Source organism: Pseudophryne corroboree, chromosome 1 (genome assembly GCF_028390025.1).
Source record: "Pseudophryne corroboree isolate aPseCor3 chromosome 1, aPseCor3.hap2, whole genome shotgun sequence".
NCBI classification, from domain to species: domain Eukaryota; kingdom Metazoa; phylum Chordata; class Amphibia; order Anura; family Myobatrachidae; genus Pseudophryne; species Pseudophryne corroboree.
The window spans coordinates 242,007,432-242,034,391 of record NC_086444.1 but is presented as its reverse complement, the minus strand read 5'-3'; the positions used below and the strand labels follow the sequence as shown (position 1 = coordinate 242,034,391).

The window sequence follows — 26,960 nt, the reverse complement described above, 5'->3', positions numbered from 1 at the left end:
CGCTGCTAACCTTAACTCCCCCTTCCCGCAGCCTAACCCTAAACCTTCCCCCGCAGCCTAAACCTAATCTCCATCCCCCGCGGCTTCCACTGCGGGGGGATGGCAGTCACTGCTTCGGGATCCCGGCTGTCAGGATGCCGGTGTCGGGATTGTAATCTCATTCGGGATGCCGGCATCAGTATTTCGACTGCCGGGATCCCGAACGGATCCCTTTTATATTGTACAATAACTCACTACAAATACCACTCACTTCACAGATTGGACTGCAACTATACAATCTGGTTTTATCTGCAATTAGAAGCTCCGAAGTAAAAGTTCAAATTGCACAGATGAGATAAAATTGGACATGATTAGCAAAATCTTCTGCATGACCTGAGCATCAAGGGACAGGATCAATGTCTAATTTATTTACTAACACAACAACCAACACAATAGTGGTGATCTTCTAACAGCATTTTCCAAGATGCCCAAAAACCGGGCACCGGTCAGTTGCTCAATATTAAATGAGATATCACAGCGTGTGTGACCAGTATCTAAAGATGACATAGGTTGCATATTACTCTATAATGGTCACTTGTTGACCTTTCACATGTACCATTGCGGGTCAGCAGCCTTTTTCAATTATGAGAAATGTCTAACCCATTTGTTTGGCTTCTTTTATCCAGAAGCCCCCGGCCTGCATTGATGTTTTGCAGTCAGACATAATGCATATAGCTGGCCAGAACAATTTCATTCAATGACTTTCACACTCAGATTTTCCATCATCTCAACCTGTCACTTTATTTAGCAGCAAAGGGCCTAAGGGAAGATCATTGGAGACTTGATATAAACATTTATGTTCTTCATCTAAACAATAACAAATGTATTCCAACAAAGTAATGTACTGTAAATCTTTAGACAGTTAGGCGTCTCGTAAAAACAAAAAACAAGGACAGATATGTACTGTGAGTTTTAACCATGCAGTGATATTAGTAGAGAACTTAATGTGCTTAGCAGAAAATGTATCATTAAAAGAGCACTTACAAACACACATGAATGCATAAATACTATAGTCACATACATCTCCTAAGCTTCAGATACTATGGGTACTTTACTTAAAATGGCAGGTAATTGAGTAGAAAAAAAAAGCTATTACCAACAGAAACCAGCCAGACGTTTGCATTCGTTTTCTAAAGTGTACTACAAAAAAAAAATCTAACTAGAATATGATTGGTTTATTTGCCAAACCATCCTTTTCAATGACCAATGAAATAGATACAAAGACTTTTAGAAGTTGCACACTAGGACTGTACTGATGAAAATTAGTTTTCTGTTTCAGCAATTCCAAAATTATTTTACAAAACTAAACTGAGTTGGGCTTGCAGTTTGTATTAAAGACAATTAGGAAAACTATACTAAAATAAACTGAATACACTTACAAAGAAGTTAATGCTGTGGGGGGATGGTGAGGAAGAAGAAATTAAATGAATTACATGCAGAAGCCTAATGGTAAAAATAGGAATTAAACATACAAAGCACAAAAGCACAATTTTTAAATTTACTGGATAGAAGTAAATTATATTTACATCTACATAACGCGTTATTTTCTGGTGTCGTGCGTCCATTTAATAACAAATTGCAGTGCAGGGTGTAGGCTAAGTCTAGAAACAATGATAAATAGTTCTCTACAATGGGACACCTTATCTCTGTGTATCTTATTTCTTTGTCCTTTCTGACACACAACTATTTTAGCCAATTAATCCAATGGCATACTCACCTTTCTTTAAGGATTTTTATTCTAGAGCGCCACAATAGATTTGTTAAATAAAGGTTTTAAAATACCTACATAGATATATCCTTAAATAAGTTGTCTGCAATGACCCTAAATCTTAAACTGCAGAGTAAAATCATTGTCTTCTAATTAGAAATAAGGTGTGGATCCTGCTTTTTGGACCTCAGCCATTATGTTGTGATACACACGGCTCGGGTGTGGTCTGTCAAGGTCCGTACACATTAGACGATGTCGCTCTATGAGCGACGTCGTCTAATGTTTCCCCTCCCGGGCGGGCCGGTTGGTGGCCGACTGTACACACTGAGCGATATGACCGCTCATATCGCTCAGTGACGTCACGCCTCCGCCAGCCGTGCATGCAGGTCCTGGACGACAGTCCAGATCCTGCATGCATGCACTGCCGACAGCGACGATTGTTGCCAACCCGTGGGGCCGCGCATCGGTCGTCGCTGGCGGCATACACATTTGCCGATAAAATGAGCGACATCGCTCAGGGAGGGGGAAAATGAGCGATGTCGCTCATTTTATCGGCAAGTATGTATGGGCCTTTAGTTAGACAGTTACAAGGTCAGCAGTCAATAGGGTCAAAAGGTCGACAAGAAAAAGATGTTACTTTGTATTTTTAAACATATTTCACACAAATTTGTTGAAATGCGTCCCCTCGCGCATTTGCTAGCTCACCATGATTTGGGTGTGGTGGCTCACTCAGATCCACTTGCCAGAAGGGTTCTAAAGGTAATAGTTTGTGACATGGATAGTAAAATCTAGCAAAAGTTGTAAAAAAATGGAAAAACCCTAAAAAACATTTCTCGACCATATGTGTGTTGACCTTTGTCATGTTGACCTTTTGACCCTGTCTGTCTTTTGACTCTGTTGACCTAATGACTGTCGACCTTGTAATTGTTTATCTACCAACCACCTCCCCTCGGCTCACCAATGCCACTTACAGTCAATTTGCCTGTTGGAATTTTTTTTTAAAGCCTAGACTTCAGCAGCAGCAGCTCAACCAATGATGGAGTACTGAAATTCTAAACTCTCCTTCCTTTTCCGGCAGAAGAAAGGACCATTACAGACTTGTTGGTGGAGAGACTGCCTGATATATGGCAGGATCCAAGATAGTGAGGGAGGGCGGTTTGTTCTACTATTGAGAGTCATGGTGGAGTTTTCCTTTAATCGATTAAATTAGTGCTTATTTGTGTAAATAAACCATGTTTAGGGACTATCTGGAGATCACTGATGTGTAAATGGAGAGGTGGATCCAAAGAACGCAATAGCTGATTCCTGCCTACAAATCATGTCACAATGTCTAACCCACAGGTTTTAAGTAAAGTTTTAAAACTATTGAAATGTTCTTTGAGATTTGAATGTGCCTCCATGTGTCTATAAGACTCCTAATGTAATGGCAGAGGTAATTTATATATGTGTTTTTATGAGTGATAATATAGAATTATAAATGGTGAATGGAATGATCATTAACTTTGTTCGTTATTATTAGAATAATTCATTATATACCCTGTACTCACAGAATCTAACTAGAAAGTCAATTAGACTTTCAGCATACTTCACAATGATCTCCCTCGGCTAATGTTGCTAGTCTAAGAGGAGATAAGCCATATAATTTTACAGGAAGCAGACCATTGATTCCTTTAACAAACACAGCTTGGCAATCTATCTTCTATACAAAATAATGAGGTGGCAGGAGTGCAGTGGAAGAACCCGTCTTTAAGACATCACGTAAGGGAATCCAGCTGTGCTTGGATAGTCTCGAGCTATTAAAAAAAAAAGACGAGATTTCATGTATAAAGATTATTTACACACACACAAAAACAGAGCAGCGTTGAAGCTATGCATATTAAATGTATGTGCGCACAGTTATTAAATAGTAACAGAATCTTACAATATCGATTTCATAAAAAGCCATTTCATTTGAAAGCATAAATGAATATTCTAGATTTCAGAGAATTGAACACCTGTTTTTTTATAATGGCAAATTACTATTTCTCATTTGGCACTATCGTGGAGGCTGAGCTGTTATGGAGAAAAAATAAATCAGCTTTTGATTGTGCTTAATCTCCTGTGCACAGAGAAGTAAATGAGGGCTATTTCTAAAGATGGAAATTAAGTGCACAATCCCTGAACTAGAAGTAAAAAAAAATCATACATAGAGTTTTTTCTTTGTTTTTATATGGACAATAAACGTACAACTTAAAAGAATAGGTGTTGGCTTTTCATGAAAACACTGAACAATTTCATTGCTTACTTTAACATAACAAATTATGGACTCATTATAGCACAGACACATTACAGTATGTGTAACTGCTTTATCTATTTTTGGCACAGCAAATGTTAATTTATTTATTTATTTATTAACAGTTTCTTATATAGCGCAGCATATTCCGTTGCGCTTTACAATTAGAACAACAGTAATAGAACAAAACTGGGTAAAAACAGACAGACAGAGGTAGGAAGGCCCTGCTCGCAAGCTTACAATCTATAGTTAATGCACCAATCCATCCATGAATAGTGCTGGCGTATGTGTACATCATATTTATTATAATATTTTATTGATTAAAATGTACTTTGTATTTCATATCCGTCTAGTGGGGTGGGGTTATTGGATGTACAGTATGAGAGTGTTGAACTCAAGATCCATACCACTAAGCCCCTTAATGGGGTCCATAAATGTTAACTATGGAATCTCAGTAAAGGTGGGTACACACTGGGCGATATATTGGCCGTTCTCTTGAACGGCCGATATATGGCGGGTCCGTCGGCTAGTGTGTACGGGCGATATGTCTGTGAACTCCGTTGTTCACAGACGTATCGCGTCGGCACCGCAGCACAGCCGACGCCCAATATATCTACCGATATATTGGCGCGTCGCTGTGTGTATACGGGCGTACACATGCTGCGGCGGCTGCCGGTGATTGACCGCTGAACTGGGCGGGCGTGTGTACACCCCTGCCCAGTTCATGACTTCAGTCCCCGACGGATCGACCAGTGTGTATGCTCAACACACTGCCCGATCTGTCCATAGATATATCTGCTGATCAGTTGATCTGCAGATATATCTACCAGTGTGTACCCACTTTAAGTTTGAAGTGGAATTATACCTAAACATTTTAGGATAACTACCAGTGTAGGTCATTACCAACCTCAAATGAACTAGATTGAGCTGTTCAATCAGCACCTGTATTAGACTAACACAATGTAGGGAATGTAATAGGGTGTGAGAATCAGGATGTAAAAGATTTTGTGAGAGTTCTCCTGTTGTTTTTTTGTTTTGTTTTTTAAAGTGGCAATCCTTTACATGGCAAAACTAGGTTGAGTTTCCCATATAAATGATTGCCACTTAAAAAAAACAGGAAAACTCTCCAAAAATCTCTCACATCCTGATTTTCACAAATGTTATTACAGCCCCCCCTATATGTTTGATCGGTTTCTGGTTGCTAACACCGGGACAATAAGCTGCTGCAGCACTGGCGGAGACAAGACCCTGAACGACAGTGTCCCTACCATAAGACTACACAGTTCTGCTACGGTGATTAAAGGGGCCAGTAAATAAAAACACATTTTAGATGAAGTTACAGTTACCTTTCATTTTACATATACTGTACATAAAGAACGGTCAATGTCTGAGGTTACTGATAAAACAAAATACTACATTTTAGTTAACCATAGGCAAAAAGTGCTGTGTTATGAGAGAAGATGAAATGATTAGAATGCGAGGGTACACCCTATGGGTATGCCTTGTTATGCTCTGGCACATTTTTGACAGTGTTATTACAAGCAGAGACCATAACAATAAAGTACAATTATTATTTTCTACATTACCAGGAATGTATGGAGCAACAAGCCGTAGGTATTTCAACAAGCCATATTGCCATAATCATATCCCTAGTGAAGCAATGTACAATATACAGCATAGCCACATGTGCTTTACACTCGCAGATTTCACAGTTGTAAGAGCGAATAACAGTTCAAACGCGAGAAAAGATTTATGAGAAAACAAGGCATTAGTGTCAATAATACGCACCTTGTTATAGAACTCCAGGAGCTCCTTGTGGTTAAACTCCAGGAACACTTTCTCCAGGTTCTAAAACAAAGAGTAAACATGTTTACTACACATTCTACATAAAATATATACATTTCATGTCAGTTATTAAGGTTTCAAAAATCTTTTTGCTGGAGGCCGGCATATTGCAGACAAATGTATGTAAAGAGAATCATGGCTTAACCACTTAACTGAGAAATTTTCCCTTCAAAACCATTCATAACATTGTTTTTATTTACATTTATTATTTAATATAGTGTAAAAAGTATTTATTAAAATATGTAAATACAGAGGAGTAGCCAGAACTTTGTGGGCTCCAAAGCAATATTTTGAAGGAGCCCCTAGTCCCAATGCTTCTAGAGACACTTCTCTGCAGCAGTTGTTATTTTTATGTCCTATAATAGTGCCTTAGATCATTTTCTGAACCATAGTACAGCCTTATTTAATGTTATGCCCCATAGTAGTGCCCTAGTTTCTTTTGTGAATCGTAGTAGTGCTTAAGTTCACCCTGTCACATTTCAGAGCTGCCAGTACACATTATGCCGCACAGTACCCCTACTTCACATTATGATATATAGTACTCCCCATTAATATTGTGCCTCATTACAGTGCCCCGGTTCATATTATATAACATTAAAATGCCCTCCAGTTCATTTTATACCACATTACAATGAGCAGGTCTAGGGGCATATCTAGATATATTGCAGGCCCCAAGGAAAAAGTTTGAAAGGACCCCTACGTACCACCCAATGGCGAAAAATGTATATAACACATGTAACTGTGACAGAGAAGGTGGCCCCTCTCAGCTCTGGGCCCCATAGCAGCTGCACTGCCTGCACCTATGGTAGCTATGCCCTTGTGTAAATATTATATTATGCACAGCTGCAGAACGGATCTCATCAAAAACTGGGGGACACAGTGGTGCGGCACAGTTGCATGTGATCTGACTATGCCAGTTAAGTGGTTAAAAATGTAAAGTGGTCCTGACTTCTGCACATAGAGGAATCAGCCATTTTCACTTTGAAGTGTGAAAAAGCGTATATAACTCAATGATGTAACTTGTTTCTATGACTGGATAGACTACACTATCATGAAATTTGGTTTGTCGAACAAAATGGCTGACTGTCTTAAAATGGCTCCATTTAAAACATTGGGCGGTATCCTATTAGCAGTCGTACTTTAGCACTGCTAATAGGATTGCTGGGGGAGATCCTATTGGCCGCGATGCCAGCATTGTTTTCTCCCGGTGCTGGCATTTATTGGGGGTTATGTTTCAGTTGTCTCAGGCACATAAAGCAGAAGTTTGAATTGGATTCTGAAAGGGAAGGGAAGCCAGTGAAGGGCTTGTAGGAGAGGGGAGGTGGACGTAGTGCTTTTGGTGAGGAAGATGAGCCGGGCAGCAGCATTGAGGATAGATTGGAGTGGAGAGAGGTGATTGTCAGGGAGGTCAGTTAGGAGGAGATTACAGTAGTCCAGTCTGAAAATAATCAGTGAGTGAATAATGATCTTAGTAGCATCCTGGGTGAGAAAAGGTCTGATCCTGGAAATGTTTTTGAGATGAAAATGACAGGTTTGTGAGAGGTGCTGAATGTGTGGTTTGAAGGAGAGGGAGAAATCAAGGATTACGCCAAGACAGCGTATTTGGGGGCTTGAGGAGATAGTCATGCCATCAATGGATAATGAGATTGTGGGAGGTGAGGTTGTGCGGGAGGGGTGGGAAGATGATCTGCTCAGTCTTAGACATGTTGGGTTTAAGAAAGCGCTGGGACATCCAGGAAGAGATAGCAGAAAGACAGTTGGAGGTACGAGTGAGGAGAGCGGGAGAGAGATCAGGGGAGGAGAGGTAGATTTGAGTGTCATCAGCATAGAGGTAGTATTGGAAGTTAAAAGAACTAGTGAGTTCACCTAAAGAGGACGTATAGAGAGAGAAAAGGAGAGGACCAAGAACAGAGCCTTGGGGGACACCAACAGTTAGTGGGAGTGGGGGGGAGGTAGCATCATAAGAGGAGACAGAGAAGGAACAATCAGAGAGGTAGGAGGACAGCCAGGAGAGGGCAGTATCACGCAGACCAAGGGAGTGAAGGATTTGCAGTAGGAGAGGGTGGTCCACAGTGTCAAAAGCAGCAGAGAGGTCAAGAAGAATAAGCAGAATGTAGTGGCCCTTAGATTTTGCTGCATGGAGGTCATTGGAGACTTTTGTGAGGGCAGTTTTAGTGGAGTGGAGAGAACGGAAACCAGACTGGAATGGGTCAAGCAGTGAGTGAGAGGAAAGAAAGGCAGTGAGGTGAGTATAGACAATACGCTCAAGAAGTTTGGAGGCAAAAGGGAGGAGAGAGATGGGTCGATAGTTGGAGAGAGTGTTTGGATCAAGGGTAGGTTTTTTAAGAATAGGGGAGACAAGAGCATGCTTGAAGGCAGAGGGGACAGTGCCTGATGAGAGGGAGAGATTAACAGTGGCAAAGAGGCGCCAGGGGTTGGAAGACTGGGTAGAGATGAGGATTTTGAAGTATGATTGTTTAGCAACGGAAAGGGCAGTACTGAAGGATGAGAGCATACATTTGAAATGGAGGAAGTCTGCTTTAGAGCGTGATTTCCTCCACTGTCGCTCGGCAGTACGTGAGCATTTTTGAAGATATCTGGTGCATTTGGTGTGCCAGGGTTGAGGTGTTAATCTGGGAGGATGAATAGTGAGTGGTTGGCGGAGCAAAGGGCAGAAGTAAGAGATGTAGTGAATAAAATGTATTTACTTAAGTTCCCTCAAGAGAAAAGTCACATGTATTTCTTATGGAACTATGGGGGTCATTCCGAGTTGATCGCTCGCTAGCAGTTTTTAGCAGCCGTGCAAACGATAAGCCGCCGCCCTCTGGGAGTGTATCTTAGCTTAGCAGAAGTGCGAACGATTGCATCGCAGAACGGCTACAAAAAAAAATTGTGCAGTTTCTGAGTAGCTTCAAACCTACTCAGCGCTTGCGATCACTTCAGACCATTCAGTTCCGGATTTGACGTCACAAACGTGCCCTGCGTTCGCCCAGCCACGCCTGCTAATTTCCTGGCACGCCTGCGTTTTTTCGAACACTCCCTGAAAACGGTCAGTTGCCACCCAGAAACGCCCACTTCATGTCAATCACTCTGCGGTTAGCAGTGCGACTGAAAAGCTTCGCTAGACCTTGTTGTGAAAGTACGTCGTACGTGCGCATTGCGCCGCATACGCATAAGTGCCGTTTTTTTCCTTAATCGCACCGCAGCGAACATTTTCAGCTAGCGATCAACTCGAAATGACCCCCTATGTGGGAATCAGCTCTACTTCCCTGGGAATGCTTCTGATCCGTGGAGTGAAGCACGCAAGAGTTCAGGTACACAAAATATAGAAAAAGGGGAATTTTTTCTTACAGCAGAACCACCCCTTACCTGTTGTCGGCAATTGTTTCTCCTAAACATACATTCTGTGTACCAGTCCCCATTGTTTGCCTTAGCAGATAGGAGCACTACCATCTCCTCCTGGGACTAGAAGTGTGGCGCCTGAATGTGACATTATAGCCAAGCTCCACTCTCCCAGGTTAGCACCAACATGGAGAAACAGCAGCTTCACATTTAAAAACTGGTTGCTTCTTTTTGTCAGCAGTGATCCATGGTATTGACATTGGAGGGGCATTAAAAACACTGAGTGCCTGATTCAGAGTGGCATGCAACATGGCTGCAGATGTGCCTGCATTGTTTGCTCATGAATGAATGCCAGGTGCCACCCAGATACACCCATTCAGCTGCAAGTACTGTAGTTACTTACAATTGCATATGTTCAACTATAGAGAATGAGGAGTCTGAAAATTCACATGATCCGCTGACAGAACTGACTTATATCACTCATTCAGGGGTCTATATACTAAGTCCCGGAGAGAGATAAAGTGGACGGAGATAAAGTACCAGCCAACAAGCTCCTAACTGCCATGTTATAGGTTGTGCTTGTAAAATGACAGGAGCTGTTTGGTTGGCACTGTATCTCTCTCTAAGGCTTAGTACATAGACCCCTCAAAGGTTAATGTATTATACCCACACGTATCGTGCGGGTATAACGCTTCCTGCTTCGCCTCTTTACCAAAGTGAAGCAGCAGTGCTTAGATGTATTAATCTCTCGGATGCCGTGGGGGCATGCAAACTCTGGCAATTGCTACCAGACCCCACCACAGCGCATAAGCCTAGTGCTGATGTGCTGTGTCTCTCCTCCGGCGGGTTCACTGGGCGTGTGCAAGATCTTGTTACTCTCGTGAGATCTCCTGTGCACCCGAAGCTGGCAGCCACCACAGCCAGGAATAGAGCTGTCCCTGCTGTGGTGATGGAGCAACAACCCCTGCAGCTCTCTAAATGGAAAGCTGCAGGTGTCAGAATGGTCGGTGTCCTGCATATCATTATGCTATCTTGTACATAGCAGCTCTGATATAGACAGGGGCGCTCAGTGCACACCGCCAGAGTCATACATAGGGTAGAAGCAGTATCAGTGTACATAACGTGCGCTGATACCACTTCTACCCCATAGCGGAGGATCATACTTTTACCACTCAGCATTTTAAGTGCTTCCTATCTATTGACACCACAGACGTCTGCTTAGGTTAGCCTAATAGTAGTGCCAGCTATCCTGCCAATGGTTATGACAACTTGCCATATCATCCTGTATAGCTGGAGGATATGGACAAATGGCATCCAGTTTTCACTGTAATTGGTGCTGTACTGTATTACTTTCTCTCACTCATGAGCCAGACATGATGATGCTATAGGACAGACAGTTTCTCAATATAGTATTTCCCCATTAACGGTTTAAAAAAACAACCCATGGGGAACATAGGACCACAATAATTATAAAGTGCTTCTCTTCTGTGACTACTCTGTGGCCATTGAAAAGAAGAGTTCAGAGCTTAGAGTCCATGCAAGACAAGAGACCTGGTGGGATCTTGAAGATGACACACAAGCAATACATTTACAAATTTATACCCATATGCTCCATATATCCAGATCTGCATCATTGGCATATGCACCAGGTTTATGTCAGGCATATATAAACCCAGACAGTTTGCAGTTATATTTCCAACAAGGTGATAAACACAATACAAGTTTTTTTAACATTTGTTTTAATAGCGAAAAATGCATTCACTATTAGGTTAGATTTACTGTATATAATTATAATAATACTGCAGCAGAGCTACTTATCATATACTTATGAAAGTAGCAGATAAATGTATTGAAAAAACCCTAAAATCATATAATACAGTACAAGCTTGGCCTCTGATGGAAACCACTATCAGCCAATCAGGAGCAGTTAGCTAGTGCGGACAACTCTGGTCATCATCGGAGTGCATTCATACCAGCCCCCAGACACCCGCAATTGCTTAGTGACTGGCTTATCTACATCTAGGTGTGGGTCTGCATCTGTTCACAATAAGGGGAACATGCCCTTTCTTTATGCAGCATCATCCGGTCTCTCCAGATGCGAGACACTACACAGCCTTGTGTTGTGGATACTGTATACGCAAACTTGCACATACTGTATATTGCCCAGCATCAGGACCATAAGTATTTCTGTATGGGATCATAATTAACAAAGCATTACCTTACCTATTTATTTTCATTTACTGCACAAGCTACGTAGGTTACATAACTATGCTTCACACTAAATTTGATTAAAAGCATTGTCTATTTTTTACTGATTGGAAAACACTCCAATGAATCCGTCAAACACAGCACCTTCTCTCCACTGCACACCAGGCTATCCGATTCATTGCTATTCTGTTAGGAGGAATGCAAAGTCAATAACACATTAACTCTCTTTAAAGTGAATATATGTTCATGCCACACTACCAGTCAACTTCTCACTAAATTTAATAGCTAGATGAGAAAGTTACAGGATCGCATATAAAGAGCAATACACATTATTAGGAATTCATTCTGCATAGAAACATAGTGTCAGCATGCAGCAATCTGCAAATGTTACAGCAGTGCACTTTATCTAAAATCTACAGTGACTCTCTGTAGGACAGGTTCAAATGAATATCATACAGAAGTGTCAATTAATGGCCCAATCATTTTGACTAACTATGCTGTGAAGACTTTATTACCAAGATTCTGGCATATAATTCCATCCATTCGGAATCTTGACACAACATTATTTATGACCAACAGCACTTGAGCCTGTCCGTTTCAGTCACTCAGCTGATATACAATGCCCACACTTGCACACATTTGAAAACATTGTCTGCTCTGTTGTTAGATAGGTGAATCTGACCATCTGAGGAGCACTACATGAAGACATACAGTATGACACTGTACTTACCCACCATGACATAACTACTGATCATAGTACATTTCCTCAGCATTCTATACAGAGTACATGGTGTTTAAATGGATATGGAACACAGGGTCGACCCTGTCAAAGTCAGAAAAATATCTCTATGCACACTACCATATTTGCACCTCACACAGGTCCGTGCTGCGCATGCGTACGCTCTCCCGTACGTGCGCATACTCACAGTCGCGGGCACCCGCAGGCGCACGGTATGCGTATTTACGGTAGAGTTTATGTGATCGTAGCGTGCGACTCAATCGTTACATATTTTCACTATATAATGTATTTTGTAGATCATGGTCCCTTTGATAGATTCTGAAAGTTTAGTTAACATAGCATGTTCCTGAACAGAGAGATCCCTCTTTGTATTGTACGAAGGGTCTAACAGGGGTCATACAGTGGTGTTTAGTACCCATCGGAAGAGTATTTAATTAGCAATATTCCGGTGTTGGTTTGGAGCGGATTAATCGCTCGTGCGAATAGTTATGGACATAAGAAGTTTATGTCCATTTACTATTATTTGTTCTTATTTAGTCATGCGGCGGGAAACCCAGTATCCCACCCACCTGAACAGTTGGAAGCAGTCACAGCCCACCTGTATGAATCAACCTATGACCTTTTGTTATAATGCGAAGCCGAATTCCTGTGTCCAATGAACAATGAGATTGTAGGGACCATTGAATTGCATTGTGTGTGGGGCATAAATAGGCAGGCCGACCATATCCAGTTCACTCTCTTCAACGGTTCTCATTGCTGATAATCGGGAGCTGGATATCGAGGCGCATGCGATCGTTTCCCCTTGTGCGTAAGTGTTTCTCCGCAACTATATTGATCTTCTTGTTATTGTGGGTCAATCTCTCTCTCTCTCTCTCTCCTCCTCTTTCTCTCTTATTTTCCCTTAAATAGTAATTGTATTATATTTCCTGTGTAGTTATCTGGTTAGGCAGTCTATGTTATATTGTAGTGTATGATTTGTATTTGTATTAATTCTTTTGCAAGTATATCATTCAAAATATATATATATTAGGCGTTGGACCCTAAGCCCAGGTATCTGTGTATTTCTTATAGTGTTAAGTATTCTCAGAGCGTCGGTGACGCTAGAACAGCTTTAAAGGTAATAAGGTTATACTGTGTTGCATTTACACTCTATCATTACACTAAGGTTTTATTGCACAATACACTGTTTTTGGTTTAGATACAAAGGTTTAACATTGTGAGCGTCAGCGCCGCTGGTGATCTCCTCGTGGTCCCGAGCGTCCGCTACGCTATAGCGAATCATTATGTTAGTCGGCAGCCAATAGCGTGCCTGCCTGTGATCTCTTGGCCGTGAGCGAACGTGACGCTTGAGCTTCTCGACCACGGCTAAGCGATCGTTACGCAACGAGCGTACCCTTACGGTACTTCATACGTAGATAGCGTACAGTGTTCTTAGACCTCATAAAGGGTATTACATAAGATAAATATTTAGCTTTATCAACCCAAAATACGTTGACAGTCATTAGGTCATCCACTATTGGTCAACATGGCAAAGGTCAACATGATGAAAAGTCCAACAAGTAAAAGTCTGACATGGTCAAAAGGTCGACAATGGAAAAGGTCGACAGGGACAAAGTGTTGACAGTGGAAAGGTCGACATAAAAAATGGTGGACACAAAAAAGGTCGCCTCAACCTTTAAGAATTTTTTTTTTTTTTTTTTTGGGGGGGGGGGGGGGGGGGGTGTCTTTTTTTGCTGTCAGAGCTTGTGGAACCCTAATTAGTGAAACCGCTTTGCTTGCCTTGCTTCAGGTTACTAATCCCAATCATAGTCCATGTGGATGGGAAAGTATGAAAAACAAAACACTGTGATGACCATACGACCTTTTACATGTCGACCTAATAACCATATCATCATTTTGTCCATGTCGACCATTAGTAGTCGATCTATCATCCGGATACTGTTTAAATATAACTAAACCATACGGTTATGTACTGATGAAGCTCCCATCCCATGTCTTTCCAATTTCTTCCCTACCCGGAACTCTTAACTCTAAATGCTTATTTTCCTGTAATTTATTCAGACGCACCCACAGACAAAATACAGAAACAAATATTTTATTGCAGTTAAGGCCCAAAGTAAAGTATGATATTGCCTAAGCAAACTTCGGCTTACATGGATGTTTTGGATATACTTTTCCAAATTTCTAAGCAGGGTGAATTCTGCATGGACATTGTTCATACACAGCTGAGGAATATGTTGGCACTATATAAATAAAATAATGGAAAGACTTGAAAATTATTATATACGGCGGAGTAAAAAGGTAACATTGACCAACAATTTGGTTACTATTGGCCTGGCTGCCAAGACATACAGAGGAACTGGGTGCTAAAGGGGGTTGGAGCCACACATGGGAGCGTGGCCACCACTGCTTGTTAAAATCTATACATATAATAAAACTGTAAGGGTTGTGTCTGTACATAGCAATTTTTTTTAAAGCATGCTTCTATGGACTGTTTATGAACTATGAGACAAATTTTTTTTTAATTTTTGTCTGTCTGTTTTGGCATCACGTAAAAAGTACTGGATGATTTGTATAGCTTAGTGACCTAGAAAGAAACTGAGGTATGTATGATTTCTATGTGACATCAGGTAGAGGAGCAATAACGATGCTTGATACGCAGCACACTGAAAATTGGGGTTCCGGTCATGCTTTGATTCCACCCAAGTTATGCAACGGAACCTGATTTAAAGTGACTGCTCTGCAGAGGAACCTAATTGAGGCAGAGATTCTAAGGGGATGTGGTGTAGATGAGACTGTGTTTATATCACATATACCTCTTTACTAAACAATTTTGTTTTTCAATTCAAGCGCCTGCAGTTTCCTGTAAGCGTCTGCTTTGCTATGATGATCAGCAAGTCGCAGGGACAAATGCTCAGGCTGCTGGCGTAGATCTCAGGACCAGCTGCTTTTCCCATGGGCAGCTTTTGTGGCTTGTTCTTTAGTAACCCCAAGCATCTTTTGTGTTAATCCCTGGAGGAAAAACTACAATGATTGTTTATAAAGAAATTCATAATATTAGATGGCACTACTGTCTTTGTAGAATTAGTTCGGCTGAGCAATAACAGACATCCACGCGAGTGAAGCTGCGGGCAAGAGGTAGTTTGGAATAAAAAAAACTACAAAAGCTTGGGTCTAGGTAATTACCCCTCTCATTGCCCTTGGGTCCTGTAACTGGACACTGGATGTACAATGAGGTCTGTACACAGAATTTACATGTAGCGCATTAAAATGTACCTTTCTGCCACTGGCAAATAAATACTATTTACCAGGGAGCACAGGGTAAGTCTTCATTTTTGCATTGCAATAATGATAGAGAGAAGAGATCTAGCGCATCTGTACACTTACATTTCTATGGCTAGGAACAACCAGTCATAGGAAATGTCTTAAGAATGCTGCATACAGTACCAGGCAAATATGCATCATGGTTAATAAAATCAACACCACTCATCACTGACAGCATGCCTAATTCTCCTGGAGATTCCAGGAAAGGTAGGCAAGATCAAGGGCTGTTGTAACGTGATCCCCGTCAAGGCATCCCCTCTCCTGGCTGGGTAATAATGCTGCAATTCCCTACAAATTGAGTCATCATGTCACTACACACTTCAGTAGAGAAGTACAGTAGGTGGGGTGCAGGAGGGTGGCCTGCTTGCCTGGGGTAACAGGATAACTATAAAGATCGTCTCCCTGACATTTTCCGTAGAGTAGACAAGTATGTTTTACTGCATCTCCTACATGAGATATACCAGATAAATCATGTACCGCTGATCAGAAGTCATAAATAATAATAAAAAACATTTAACAGTATGTACATGAAGACCTCCAGGATTATGTTTCCTTATAATCATATAGAACGACTGAATAGCAAACCCAATTAAGTTAAAGCACTAGGGTGTGTGTACAACACAGTGGCAGCTGAATACAATGGTGTAATGTACATACAACAGCTGGGGTTGTGTCTAGAAATACATCACTATTCATATGCATGAATATTACACCCATATTCATGCACCTACAACAGATGGACATCAGCAAAAGCAGCATCACAAGTTATGAATCAAAATGACGTCTCCCACTGCTGAGTAAACATGAATTGTCCCAGTCAAGGGCAGGCATAGATAATTAAATATTAAGGGATGCAATGTGTGGTAGACTTACTGTAAAAGCTAAATCAGTTTTCAAGCTTTGTGTAATCTAGTCACCAGTTTCAAAATGTATTATTCTTTCTGTAAGCCCAATTTCCTCCAAGAAATAAACAATATTAATATTTACTTGCCATTTCGCCCCTCGGTGTCACCAGTTCCTGTTGCCATATTGATTTAGTCCACTATGCATACTGACAGATAAAATATTACTACATCTGGGTAGCTAAAAACATATACGGAACTGAATATGTTAAAATATACCTCTCACTTTATTTTACAGCCTACATATAGTGATAAAACAAAATGCAATATTTCTTTCCTCTCCGCAATAGTCTGTTTGGGACCTAGCAAATGTCTATGTATTAATCATGAGCAGTATATATGAATCTTGCAGAACCGGCAGCAGGACATTCATTCTTTCACCGATACTTCATACGCAGAGACTGCGGCGGTCTTCTTGAGAGCAGTCCCAGCCAATAACAGTAATATGGAAAAATGGCTTCAGCTATAGCCTACTTAAATTCAAGAATGACACATTCAGCTGAAGACATAACTGACAAAGCAGTCAGTAAATAGCGTTGTATCTGCTGTGGTAGACAGCTTAAGTGTGAAACAAAGAAAGGGCAATAAACTACGCAGTACTCGGAACCTGAGGCCACGATACTGTATAAGGAAAAACAGATATAATCTCCAGCTGCTCAACCCATGAACTTGGTAACTACAATTTATTCCATTACTTTTTCAGAAGGGAGAATTTGATGAGATATATAACAAGATCTGTCAATGGACAGCATGACTCTACAGCCCCTTATTGAATGAAGTCTCAACTGTCAGGATCTTTCTGGTTTTATACAGCAGTAAAACATTTCATGCAAACTTTTACTCAGGAGCTATACCTAAGCTGTGAAAAGTTGCACTGCCGGAAAACTATTATATTGTGATATGTTCAAATGTGCCTGCAGTGCTATGTAATGAAAAACAGTGTATATTCAGCATCACCTTCATCAGCATACATACAGAACATTTTCTGAGCAGATTTTCAAGGTGTGAGTACATTATTACATTTATGTGATCAAACGTTAACCATGCGGTGACAGGCAACAGTATTTCGAAACTTCACTGTATAAGTTGGTTGATACAAAACTAGAAAAACATGACAAAGAGTGTACACTTTGCCTTACTGAGATACAAATTGAGTTTGCACCATCTTGGCCATTCTCTCAAAATTTCTAGTAGACTCCTGGGACAGTAGAAAACCCTATTGGATTCTGCCGACTTCTCAAGTGAAATTGGCAGAGTAGGTCAAGGATAATATGATTAACGGTGAGTAGCGTTATTAGGGCTGCCCCATGCGGGAGGGGACAGCCAGGTTGGTATTCTTGGGTGTGTGGCGTCATGGCGGGTGGGCGGTATGGGGGTGCGGATGTATGATCTATCATCATAGCCCCACCCCCACTATTCACTACCCCGATTACTCTAGCATTAAATAGCAGGGGCAGGACTACAATGACGCAATTCAGAGCAAGTTGCGTTATCGGTCTTCTCGGACTGCCCACCATGAGGGTGGGCTGTCGGGGTGATGCAAGGGTGCAGCCAGATCTGGGAAACTTGCCTACAGTTCCGGAGGGCCAGTAGCATCACCAGATTTTTGGGAGCCCGCCGGCAGATCCGGGGACAGTAGGCAAGTATGATATATATTTTGCTGGGGAAGAGAAATGCAGATGCACATATATTTTCCAAACTATTATTGCTTAGGGGCTTATTTACATTTGGATGCAAGTCGATTATATGGCACACCTCTACGGTAGTATACGTCCACTTTAATACCATGCCCACTTTAATACCATGCTCATAGGTGTTGTTTTCACAATTAACCTGAAATTATTTTTCAAAAGTAGGAAAGTACAGCTCTCAGGTGCCAAAAAAGCCAGGCCAACGATGATGATGCAAAACAAAGCACTGCCTTCCACCTGGACCTCCCCTTCCCAGAGGGTACCATTAAAAGTAAGGGCCCCATCTATCAGTGAGTTTTAGCTATTTAGTACTTGTTGCATCTTATAAATGGTGTTCCAGCCAATCAGCTTCCAACCAGTGGTGGTTCCAGAGGTGGGGCTGCAGCACAGTCCAACTTTCAAATAGGGGAGCGACACCAACTGTCATCCCAAATGGACTCACTGGCAGTTGGTGTGGCTCCCCTATTTGAACTTTGGACTGCGCTGCAGCGCCACCTCTGTAGCTGCCACTGCTCCCAACTGTCATTTTTTAAACACATGACAGTTAGGAGCAGATTGGCTGGGGCATCATTCATCATACACAACTAATTTTACATAGCTGTTAACTGCTAAAGATTTTCACAATTCATATAAATAGTCTGAGCTAGACACAAATAAACTGGACAGAGATATATCACAAGATAGCTCTTATGGGCCCTACACACTGGCAGATAACAGTGACCTATATGAACGTTCTCATTCATTAATGAACGAGAACTCGTTCATATCGTTCAGTGTGTAGGCACCAATGATGAATAATGCACGGCCCCGCGGTCGTTCATCATTGATGCCGGGTCGCTTAAGTCCCCTACACATCAGGCGAACCACCGCCGAGCTGCCCGATGGCGGATACGGCCGACCCGGCGGCGGGGGGGGGGGGGGGGGGGAGGTGACGGGGGAGTTCATATCATTCAGTGTTCTCGCCTAATGTGTGGGGCCCTTTATGCATGCAGGCCAATATGGACAATCTCGTCCATATTAGCATGCACTGCGATAGAGCCGGGTGCGGGGGGAGTGAAGAAACTTCAGTCCCCACGTCACCTACCCCCCGCCGCCGGGTCACCCGTCTGCCGTATCGGTCGTTGGGCAGGTCGGTGGCGTGTCGCGTGATGTATAGGGCCCATTACTGCCAAATTATTTGCAGATGACGCTTTCAAAACTGGATGCTCTGAGTGTTGTCGTAATTTTTCTTTGTCTAACCTAATGTGCTACACTTGTTACAAAATAAAATGAGTATTTAAACTGTAGCAAATGACAGATCAGGCCCTAGGACATCCACACTTAGGTGAGGAAGCAAATGCATGTGGGGTGCTTAGTAACTATCACTCATAAGAAGTATGCCTATGAAACCATATGTGGTAGTGTATTTCTGACACATAGCTTTATACATGAAATGTGTAAAATGTAGTGTGAAAAAACAGGTGAAAGTAATTTGAAAATATCAGGCTGTTAAAGGTACAGGTATAGCTAGCACAGAATACTAGAAGATACATAAAATGAAATCAGGCAAGAAATGTGTTATTGTAAGCCAGTAACCTGTTCATTACGGTCGTCATATTGGAATCAAACCTGATGTTTGTGAGCCAGAAATTTCATGAAAATATTGGAGGCCCCAAATGAGAGAGGTGGATCTTCATCGTCTAAGAAGGTTGGTAAGAATGTATACGAGAAATCTACTTTCCCTTAGTGTTAGCGATGTACAGTAGGATAAATATGAAATAATACAGTTAGAGGGGGAATCCAATTGGGTGCTAGGTTTAGCGAGGTAAAAAACCTTGAGCCCAATTTTGGATTACCATGGGTAAGCGCACTATCGATATCTGTGGTATTCAATGTTTAAAAAATGCTAGCAGGGTTTTCAGCACTGAAAGCGCTGTGGCACAGGAAAAAAATACCTATCCGGTGGTCTCCACTTCATATTGCCACTGGAGAGAGGGCTGCTGGGAGTCTCGTGGGTTCTCCCAGCAGCCAGCTCCGGAGGTTCATGAGAAAAGATGTAGTGATTTCTGTATTGGACTGCGTCCAATTTTCTGTCCCACAATTGGATACCAAAACCCAGCGGCTGCATATTTCATTTTTATCACAGTTCCAAGAGTTTATTGATATGCTAAAGTACGTGATTTTGAGCTGTCATTAATAAATCTGGTATGTATGTCAAATCATTTTATTCAATAATTGTTTCTTATATAAAATACAGGGTGGTCCATAAGTGTGGAAACACTCTTATAAAAAGGAAATGAGTAAGGAAATATTAGATTGTAAGCTTGCGAGCAGGGCCTTCCTGCTCTATGTCTGTCTGTTTTTACCCAGTTTTGTTCTATTACTGTTGTTCTAATTGTAAAGTGCAACGGAATATACTGCACTATATAAGAAACTGTTAATAAATAAATAAATATTAATCCACTGTCTACAAATATGACATGGGAGAGAGGGGAAACTTTTTCCATACCAGGTATTGTTTAGTGATGAGGCAAATTTCTTTGTCAATGGTGAGGTAAACAAACAGAACCACAGGTACTGGTCAGACAAATCCTTAAACTTGAAAATGAGTAAAGATAACGTTAAAACTAAGAACACAAATGTTATTCTTACAAAATTCTGCATCTATTTGATATGTCACATGACTACCTTCCCAAAATTAGTTGCATCCAAGATGGCCAACATACTGGTGACATACCCTAAAAAGTTTTTCCCCACTCCCATATCATATGTGTAGACACTGGATTAATATTCCTTACTCATTTCCTTTTTTTAAGGGCATTTCCACGCTTATGGACCACCCTATATATTTTTATTTATTGAATATTTTATAGCTGACTTTTTTTTTATTTTAATTTCCTTTTTTACAGTGGTAAAATCAGTAATAATAACTATACCTGTCTCAAAATTGCATGTCAATACTCATTGCTAGGCTATATTCATTGGCAATGAAAATATGTGTTAGGAGAAACACTTCTGGCATTGATGTTACTACTAAAGGAAATAGATGCAGCTTCCTGATCTAGGTTATACCCTTGATAACCAAATACAGTACATTAGATACGGATATGGGTGATCAGAATGGTGCCCATATGCAGTGAAATTCAGATAATATATCATCTGAATTTCACTGCAGAAGCGCACCATTCTGATCACCCTTTTCTGTATCTAATATACTCATTGGCAAATTGCTAAAAAAATAAAAAAATCCATGGTCTAGTGTAACATATACATTAGCTCGATCCAAATAAACAGGTACAAACGTGACTAAAAACATTCTAATGACCCAGGTGTTCATCAAAAAGGGAAGATAAATACATTATCGTAATGTATTATTGTGAATGTATTGAGTAAGCAAAACTGAAGACTCCCAGCAACTGCAATCAAAGAAGAACTCAATAAAATTACAAACTCCTGTATCAGTTGATACAGTTAAAGGACATCTGCATAGTGTGGGTCTAAATGGTGCATAGCTTGCAGAAATGCATTGTTGAGGTCTGTAAATTAAGTAGAATGCTTTACGGTGGGCCAAAGAACACCGGTATTGGACACTGAATCCATGGAAAAAAATAAGAATTTACTTACCGATAATTCTATTTCTCGTAGTCCGTAGTGGATGCTGGGAACTCCGTAAGGACCATGGGGAATAGCGGCTCCGCAGGAGACTGGGCACAAAAGAAAAGCTTTAGGACTACCTGGTGTGCACTGGCTCCTCCCCCTATGACCCTCCTCCAAGCCTCAGTTAGGATACTGTGCCCGGACGAGCGTACACAATAAGGAAGGATTTTGAATCCCGGGTAAGACTCATACCAGCCACACCAATCACACCGTACAACTTGTGATATGAACCCAGTTAACAGCATGATAACAGAGGAGCCTCTGGATAGATGGCTCACAACAACAATAACCCGATTTGTTAACAATAACTATGTACAAGTATTGCAGATAATCCGCACTTGGGATGGGCGCCCAGCATCCACTACGGACTACGAGAAATAGAATTATCGGTAAGTAAATTCTTATTTTCTCTGACGTCCTAGTGGATGCTGGGAACTCCGTAAGGACCATGGGGATTATACCAAAGCTCCCAAACGGGCGGGAGAGTGCGGATGACTCTGCAGCACCGAATGAGAGAACTCCAGGTCCTCCTCAGCCAGAGTGTCAAATTTGTAAAATTTCACAAAAGTATTTGACCCTGACCAAGTAGCAGCTCGGCAAAGTTGTAAAGCCGAGACCCCTCGGGCAGCCGCCCAAGATGAGCCCACCTTCCTTGTGGAGTGGGCTTTTACAGATTTTGGCTGTGGCAGGCCTGCCACAGAATGCGCAAGCTGAATTGTACTACAAATCCAGCGAGCAATAGTCTGCTTAGAAGCAGGAGCACCCAGCTTGTTGGGTGCGTACAGGATAAATAGCGAGTCAGATTTTCTGACTCCAGCCGTCCTGGAAACATATATTTTCAGGGCCCTGACAACGTCCAGCAACTTGGAGTCCTCCAAGTCCTTAGTAGCCGCAGGTACCACAATAGGCTGGTTCAGATGAAACGCTGAAACCACCTTTGGGAGAAATTGAGGACGAGTCCTCAATTCTGCCCTGTCCGTATGAAAAATCAGGTAAGGGCTTTTACAGGATAAAGCCGCCAATTCTGACACACGCCTGGCTGAAGCCAGGGCCAACAGCATGACCACTTTCCATGTGAGATATTTTAAGTCCACAGTGTTGAGTGGTTCAAACCAATGTGATTTTAGGAAACCCAAAACAACATTCAGATCCCAGGGTGCCACTGGAGGCACCAAAGGAGGCTGTATATGTAGCACTCCCTTAACAAACGTCTGGACTTCAGGCACTGAAGCCAGTTCTCTCTGAAAGAAAATCGACAGGGCCGAAATCTGGACCTTAATGGATCCTAATTTTAGGCCCATAGACACTCCTGCTTGCAGGAAATGCAGGAATCGACCAAGTTGAAATTCCTCCGTCGGGGCCTTTTTGGCCTCGCACCATGCAACATATTTCCGCCAGATGCGGTGATAATGCTTTGCGGTTACATCCTTTCTGGCTTTTATCAAAGTAGGGATGACTTCGTCTGGAATGCCTTTTTCCTTTAGGATCCGGCGTTCAACCGCCATGCCGTCAAACGCAGCCGCGGTAAGTCTTGGAACAGACAGGGTCCCTGCTGGAGCAGGTCCCTTCTCAGAGGTAGAGGCCACGGGTCCTCTGTGAGCATTTCTTGAAGTTCCGGGTACCAAGTCCTTCTTGGCCAATCCGGAGCCACGAGAATAGTTCTTACTCCTCCCCGCCGTATAATCCTCAGCACCTTGGGTATGAGAGGCAGAGGAGGGAACACATACACTGACTGGTACACCCACGGTGTTACCAGAGCGTCCACAGCTATTGCTTGAGGGTCCCTTGACCTGGCGCAATACCTGTCCAGTTTTTTGTTGAGGCGGGACGCCATCATGTCCACCTTTGGTTTTTCCCAACGGTTTACAATCATGTGGAAGACTTCTGGGTGAAGTCCCCACTCTCCCGGGTGGAGGTCGTGCCTGCTGAGGAAGTCTGCTTCCCACTCCCGGAATGAACACTGCTGACAGTGCTATCACATGATTTTCCGCCCAGCGAAGAATCCTTGCAGCTTCCGCCATTGCCCTCCTGCTTCTTGTGCCGCCCTGTCTGTTTACGTGGGCGACTGCCGTGATGTTGTCCGACTGGATCAGCACCGGCTGACCTTGAAGCAGAGGTCTTGCTTGGCTCAGAGCATTGTAAATGGCTCTTAACTCCAGGATATTTATGTGAAGTGATGTCTCCAGGCTTGACCACAAGCCCTGGAAGTTTCTTCCCTGTGTGACTGCTCCCCAGCCTCGCAGGCTGGCATCTGTGGTCACCAGGACCCAGTCCTGAATGCCGAATCTGCGGCCCTCTAGAAGATGAGCACTCTGCAACCACCACAGGAGAGACACCCTAGTCCTTGGGGACAGGGTTATCCGCCGATGCATCTGAAGATGCGATCCGGACCATTTGTCCAGCAGGTCCCACTGGAATGTTCTTGCGTGGAATCTGCCGAATGGGATTGCTTCGTAGGAAGCCACCATTTTTCGCAGGACCCTTGTGCATTGATGCCTGGTTTTAGGAGGTTTCTGACTAGCTCGGATAACTCTCTGGCTTTCTCTTCCGGGAGAAACACCTTTTTCTGGACTGTGTCCAGGATCATCCCTAGGAATAGAAGACGTGTCGTCGGGATCAGCTGCGATTTTGGGATATTGAGAATCCAACCGTGCTGCCGCAGCACTACTTGAGATAGTGCTACTCCGACTACCAACTGTTCCTCGGATCTTGCCCTTATCAGGAGATCGTCCAAGTAAGGGATAATTAAAACTCCTTTCCTTCGAAGGAGTATCATCATTTCGGCCATTACTTTGGTAAAGACCCGGGGCGCCGTGGACAATCCAAACGGCAGCGTCTGAAACTGATAGTGGCAGTTTTGTACCACAAACCTGAGGTACCCTTGGTGAGAAGGGTAAATTTGGACATGGAGGTAAGCATCCTTGATGTCCAGAGACACCATATAATCCCCTTCTTCCAGGTTCGCGATCACCACTCTGAGTGACTCCATCTTGAATTTGAACCTCTGTATGTAAGTGTTCAAAGATTTTAGATTTAAAATAGGTCTCACCGAGCCATCCGGCTTCGGTACCACAAACAGCGTGGAATAATACCCCTTTCCCTGTTGCAGGAGGGGTACCTTGATTATCACCTGCTGAGAATACAGCTTGTGAATGGCTTCCAATACCGCCTCCCTGTCGGAGGGAGACGTCGGTAAGGCAGACTTTAGGAAACGGCGGGGGGGAGACGTCTCGAATTCCAATTTGTACCCCTGAGATACCACCTGAAGGATCCAGGGGTCCACTTGTGAGTGAGCCCACTGCGCACTGAAATTCTTGAGACGGGCCCCCACCGTGCCTGAGTCCGCTTGTAGAGCCCCAGCGTCATGCTGAGGACTTGGCAGAAGCGGGAGAGGGCTTCTGTTCCTGGGAACTGGCTGTTTGCTGCAGCCTTTTTCCTCTCCCTCTGCCACGGGGCAGAAATGAGGAGCCTTTTGCCCGCTTGCCCTTATGGGGCCGAAAGGACTGCGTCTGATAATACGGCGTCTTCTTATGTTGAGAGGCTACCTGGGGTAAAAATTTGGATTTGCCAGCAGTTGCCGTGGACACTAGGTCTGATAGACCTACCCCAAATAACTCCTCCCCTTTATAAGGCCACACTTCCATATGCCTTTTGGAATCAGCATCACCTGACCACTGCCGCGTCCATAACCCTCTTCTGGCAGATATGGACAGCGCACTTACTCTTGATGCCAGTCGGCAAATATCCCTCTGTGCATCACGCATATATAAAAATGCATCTTTTAAATGCTCTATAGTCAGTAATATACTGTCCCTATCCAGGGTATCAATATTTTCAGTCAGGGAATCCGACCAAGCCACCCCAGCACTGCACATCCAGGCTGAGGCGATTGCTGGTCGCAGTATAACACCCGTGTGAGTGTATATACATTTTAGGATATTCTCCTGCTTTCTATCAGCAGGTTCCTTAAGGGCGGCCGTATCAGGAGACGGTAGTGCCACCTGTTTAGACAAGCGTGTGAGCGCTTTATCCACCCTAGGGGGTGTTTCCCAACGTGCCCTATCCTCTGGCGGGAAGGGGTATGATGCCAATAACCTTTTAGGAATTATCAGTTTTTTATCGGGAGAAACCCACGCTTCATCACACACTTCATTTAATTCCTCAGATGCAGGAAAAACTACAGGTAGTTTTTTCTCACCAAACATAATACCCTTTTTAGTGGTACTTGTACTATCAGAAATGTGTAAAACATTTTTCATTGCCTCAATCATGTAACGTGTGGCCCTACTGGAAGTCACATTCGTCTCTTCATCGTCGACACTGGAGTCAGTATCCGTGTCGGCGTCTGTATCTGCCATCTGAGGTAGCGGGCGTTTTAGAGCCCCTGATGGTCTTTGAGACGCCTGGACAGGCACAAGCTGAGTAGCCGGCTGTCTCATGTCATCAACCGTCTTTTGTAAAGAGCTGACACTTTCACGTAATTCCTTCCATAAGCCCATCCACTCAGGTGTCGACTCCCTAGGGGGTGACATCTCCATTATAGGCAATTTCTCCGCCTCCACATCATTTTCCTCCTCATACATGTCGACACAGTCGTACCGACACACAGCACACACACAGGGAATGCTCTGATAGAGGACAGGACCCCACTAGCCCTTTGGGGAGACAGAGGGAGAGTATGCCAGCACACACCAGAGCGCTATATATATGTTGGGATAACACTATACAGAGTGTTTTTCCCCTTATAGCTGCTGTTTATATTATACTGCGCCTAATTAGTGCCCCCCCCCTCTTGTTTTACCCTTTTCTGTAGTGCAGGACTGCAGGGGAGAGTCAGGGAGACGTCCTTCCAGCGGAGCTGTGAGGGAAAATGGCGCCAGTGTGCTGAGGAGATAAGCTCCGCCCCCTTCTCGGCGGACTTTTCTCCCGCTTTTTTCAGGAATCTGGCAGGGGTTAATATACATCCATATAGCCCTGGGGGTTATATGTGATGTATTTTAGCCAGCCAAGGTGTTCATATTGCTGCTCAGGGCGCCCCCCCCCAGCGCCCTGCACCCATCAGTGACCGGAGCGTGTGGTGTGCATGAGGAGCAATGGCGCATAGCTGCAGTGCTGTGCGCTACCTTGGTGAAGACTGATGTCTTCTGCCGCCGATTTTCCGGACTTCTTCTTGCTTCTGGCTCTGTAAGGGGGCCGGCGGCGCGGCTCTGGGACCGGACTCCGAGGCTGGGCCTGTGTTCGGTCCCTCTGGAGC

At 43.1% G+C, this 26,960-nt stretch overlaps 1 protein-coding gene across 2 annotated transcripts in view; it reads right to left on the bottom strand.

The window, feature by feature from the left end:
• Window positions 1-754: 754 nt before the first annotated feature.
• Window positions 755-26,960, bottom strand: part of COMMD10 (COMM domain containing 10) — a 788,131-nt gene continuing 761,925 nt past the window's right edge. For both annotated transcript variants that reach the window (XM_063964165.1, XM_063964167.1), the window contains 2 exons: window positions 5,808-5,867; window positions 755-3,540 (listed from right to left, as the gene is read on the bottom strand). In XM_063964165.1, the coding sequence (XP_063820235.1) occupies window positions 3,502-3,540; window positions 5,808-5,867 (99 nt within the window). In that variant the 3' untranslated portion in view covers window positions 755-3,501. The remainder of the gene's footprint in view (window positions 3,541-5,807; window positions 5,868-26,960) is intronic.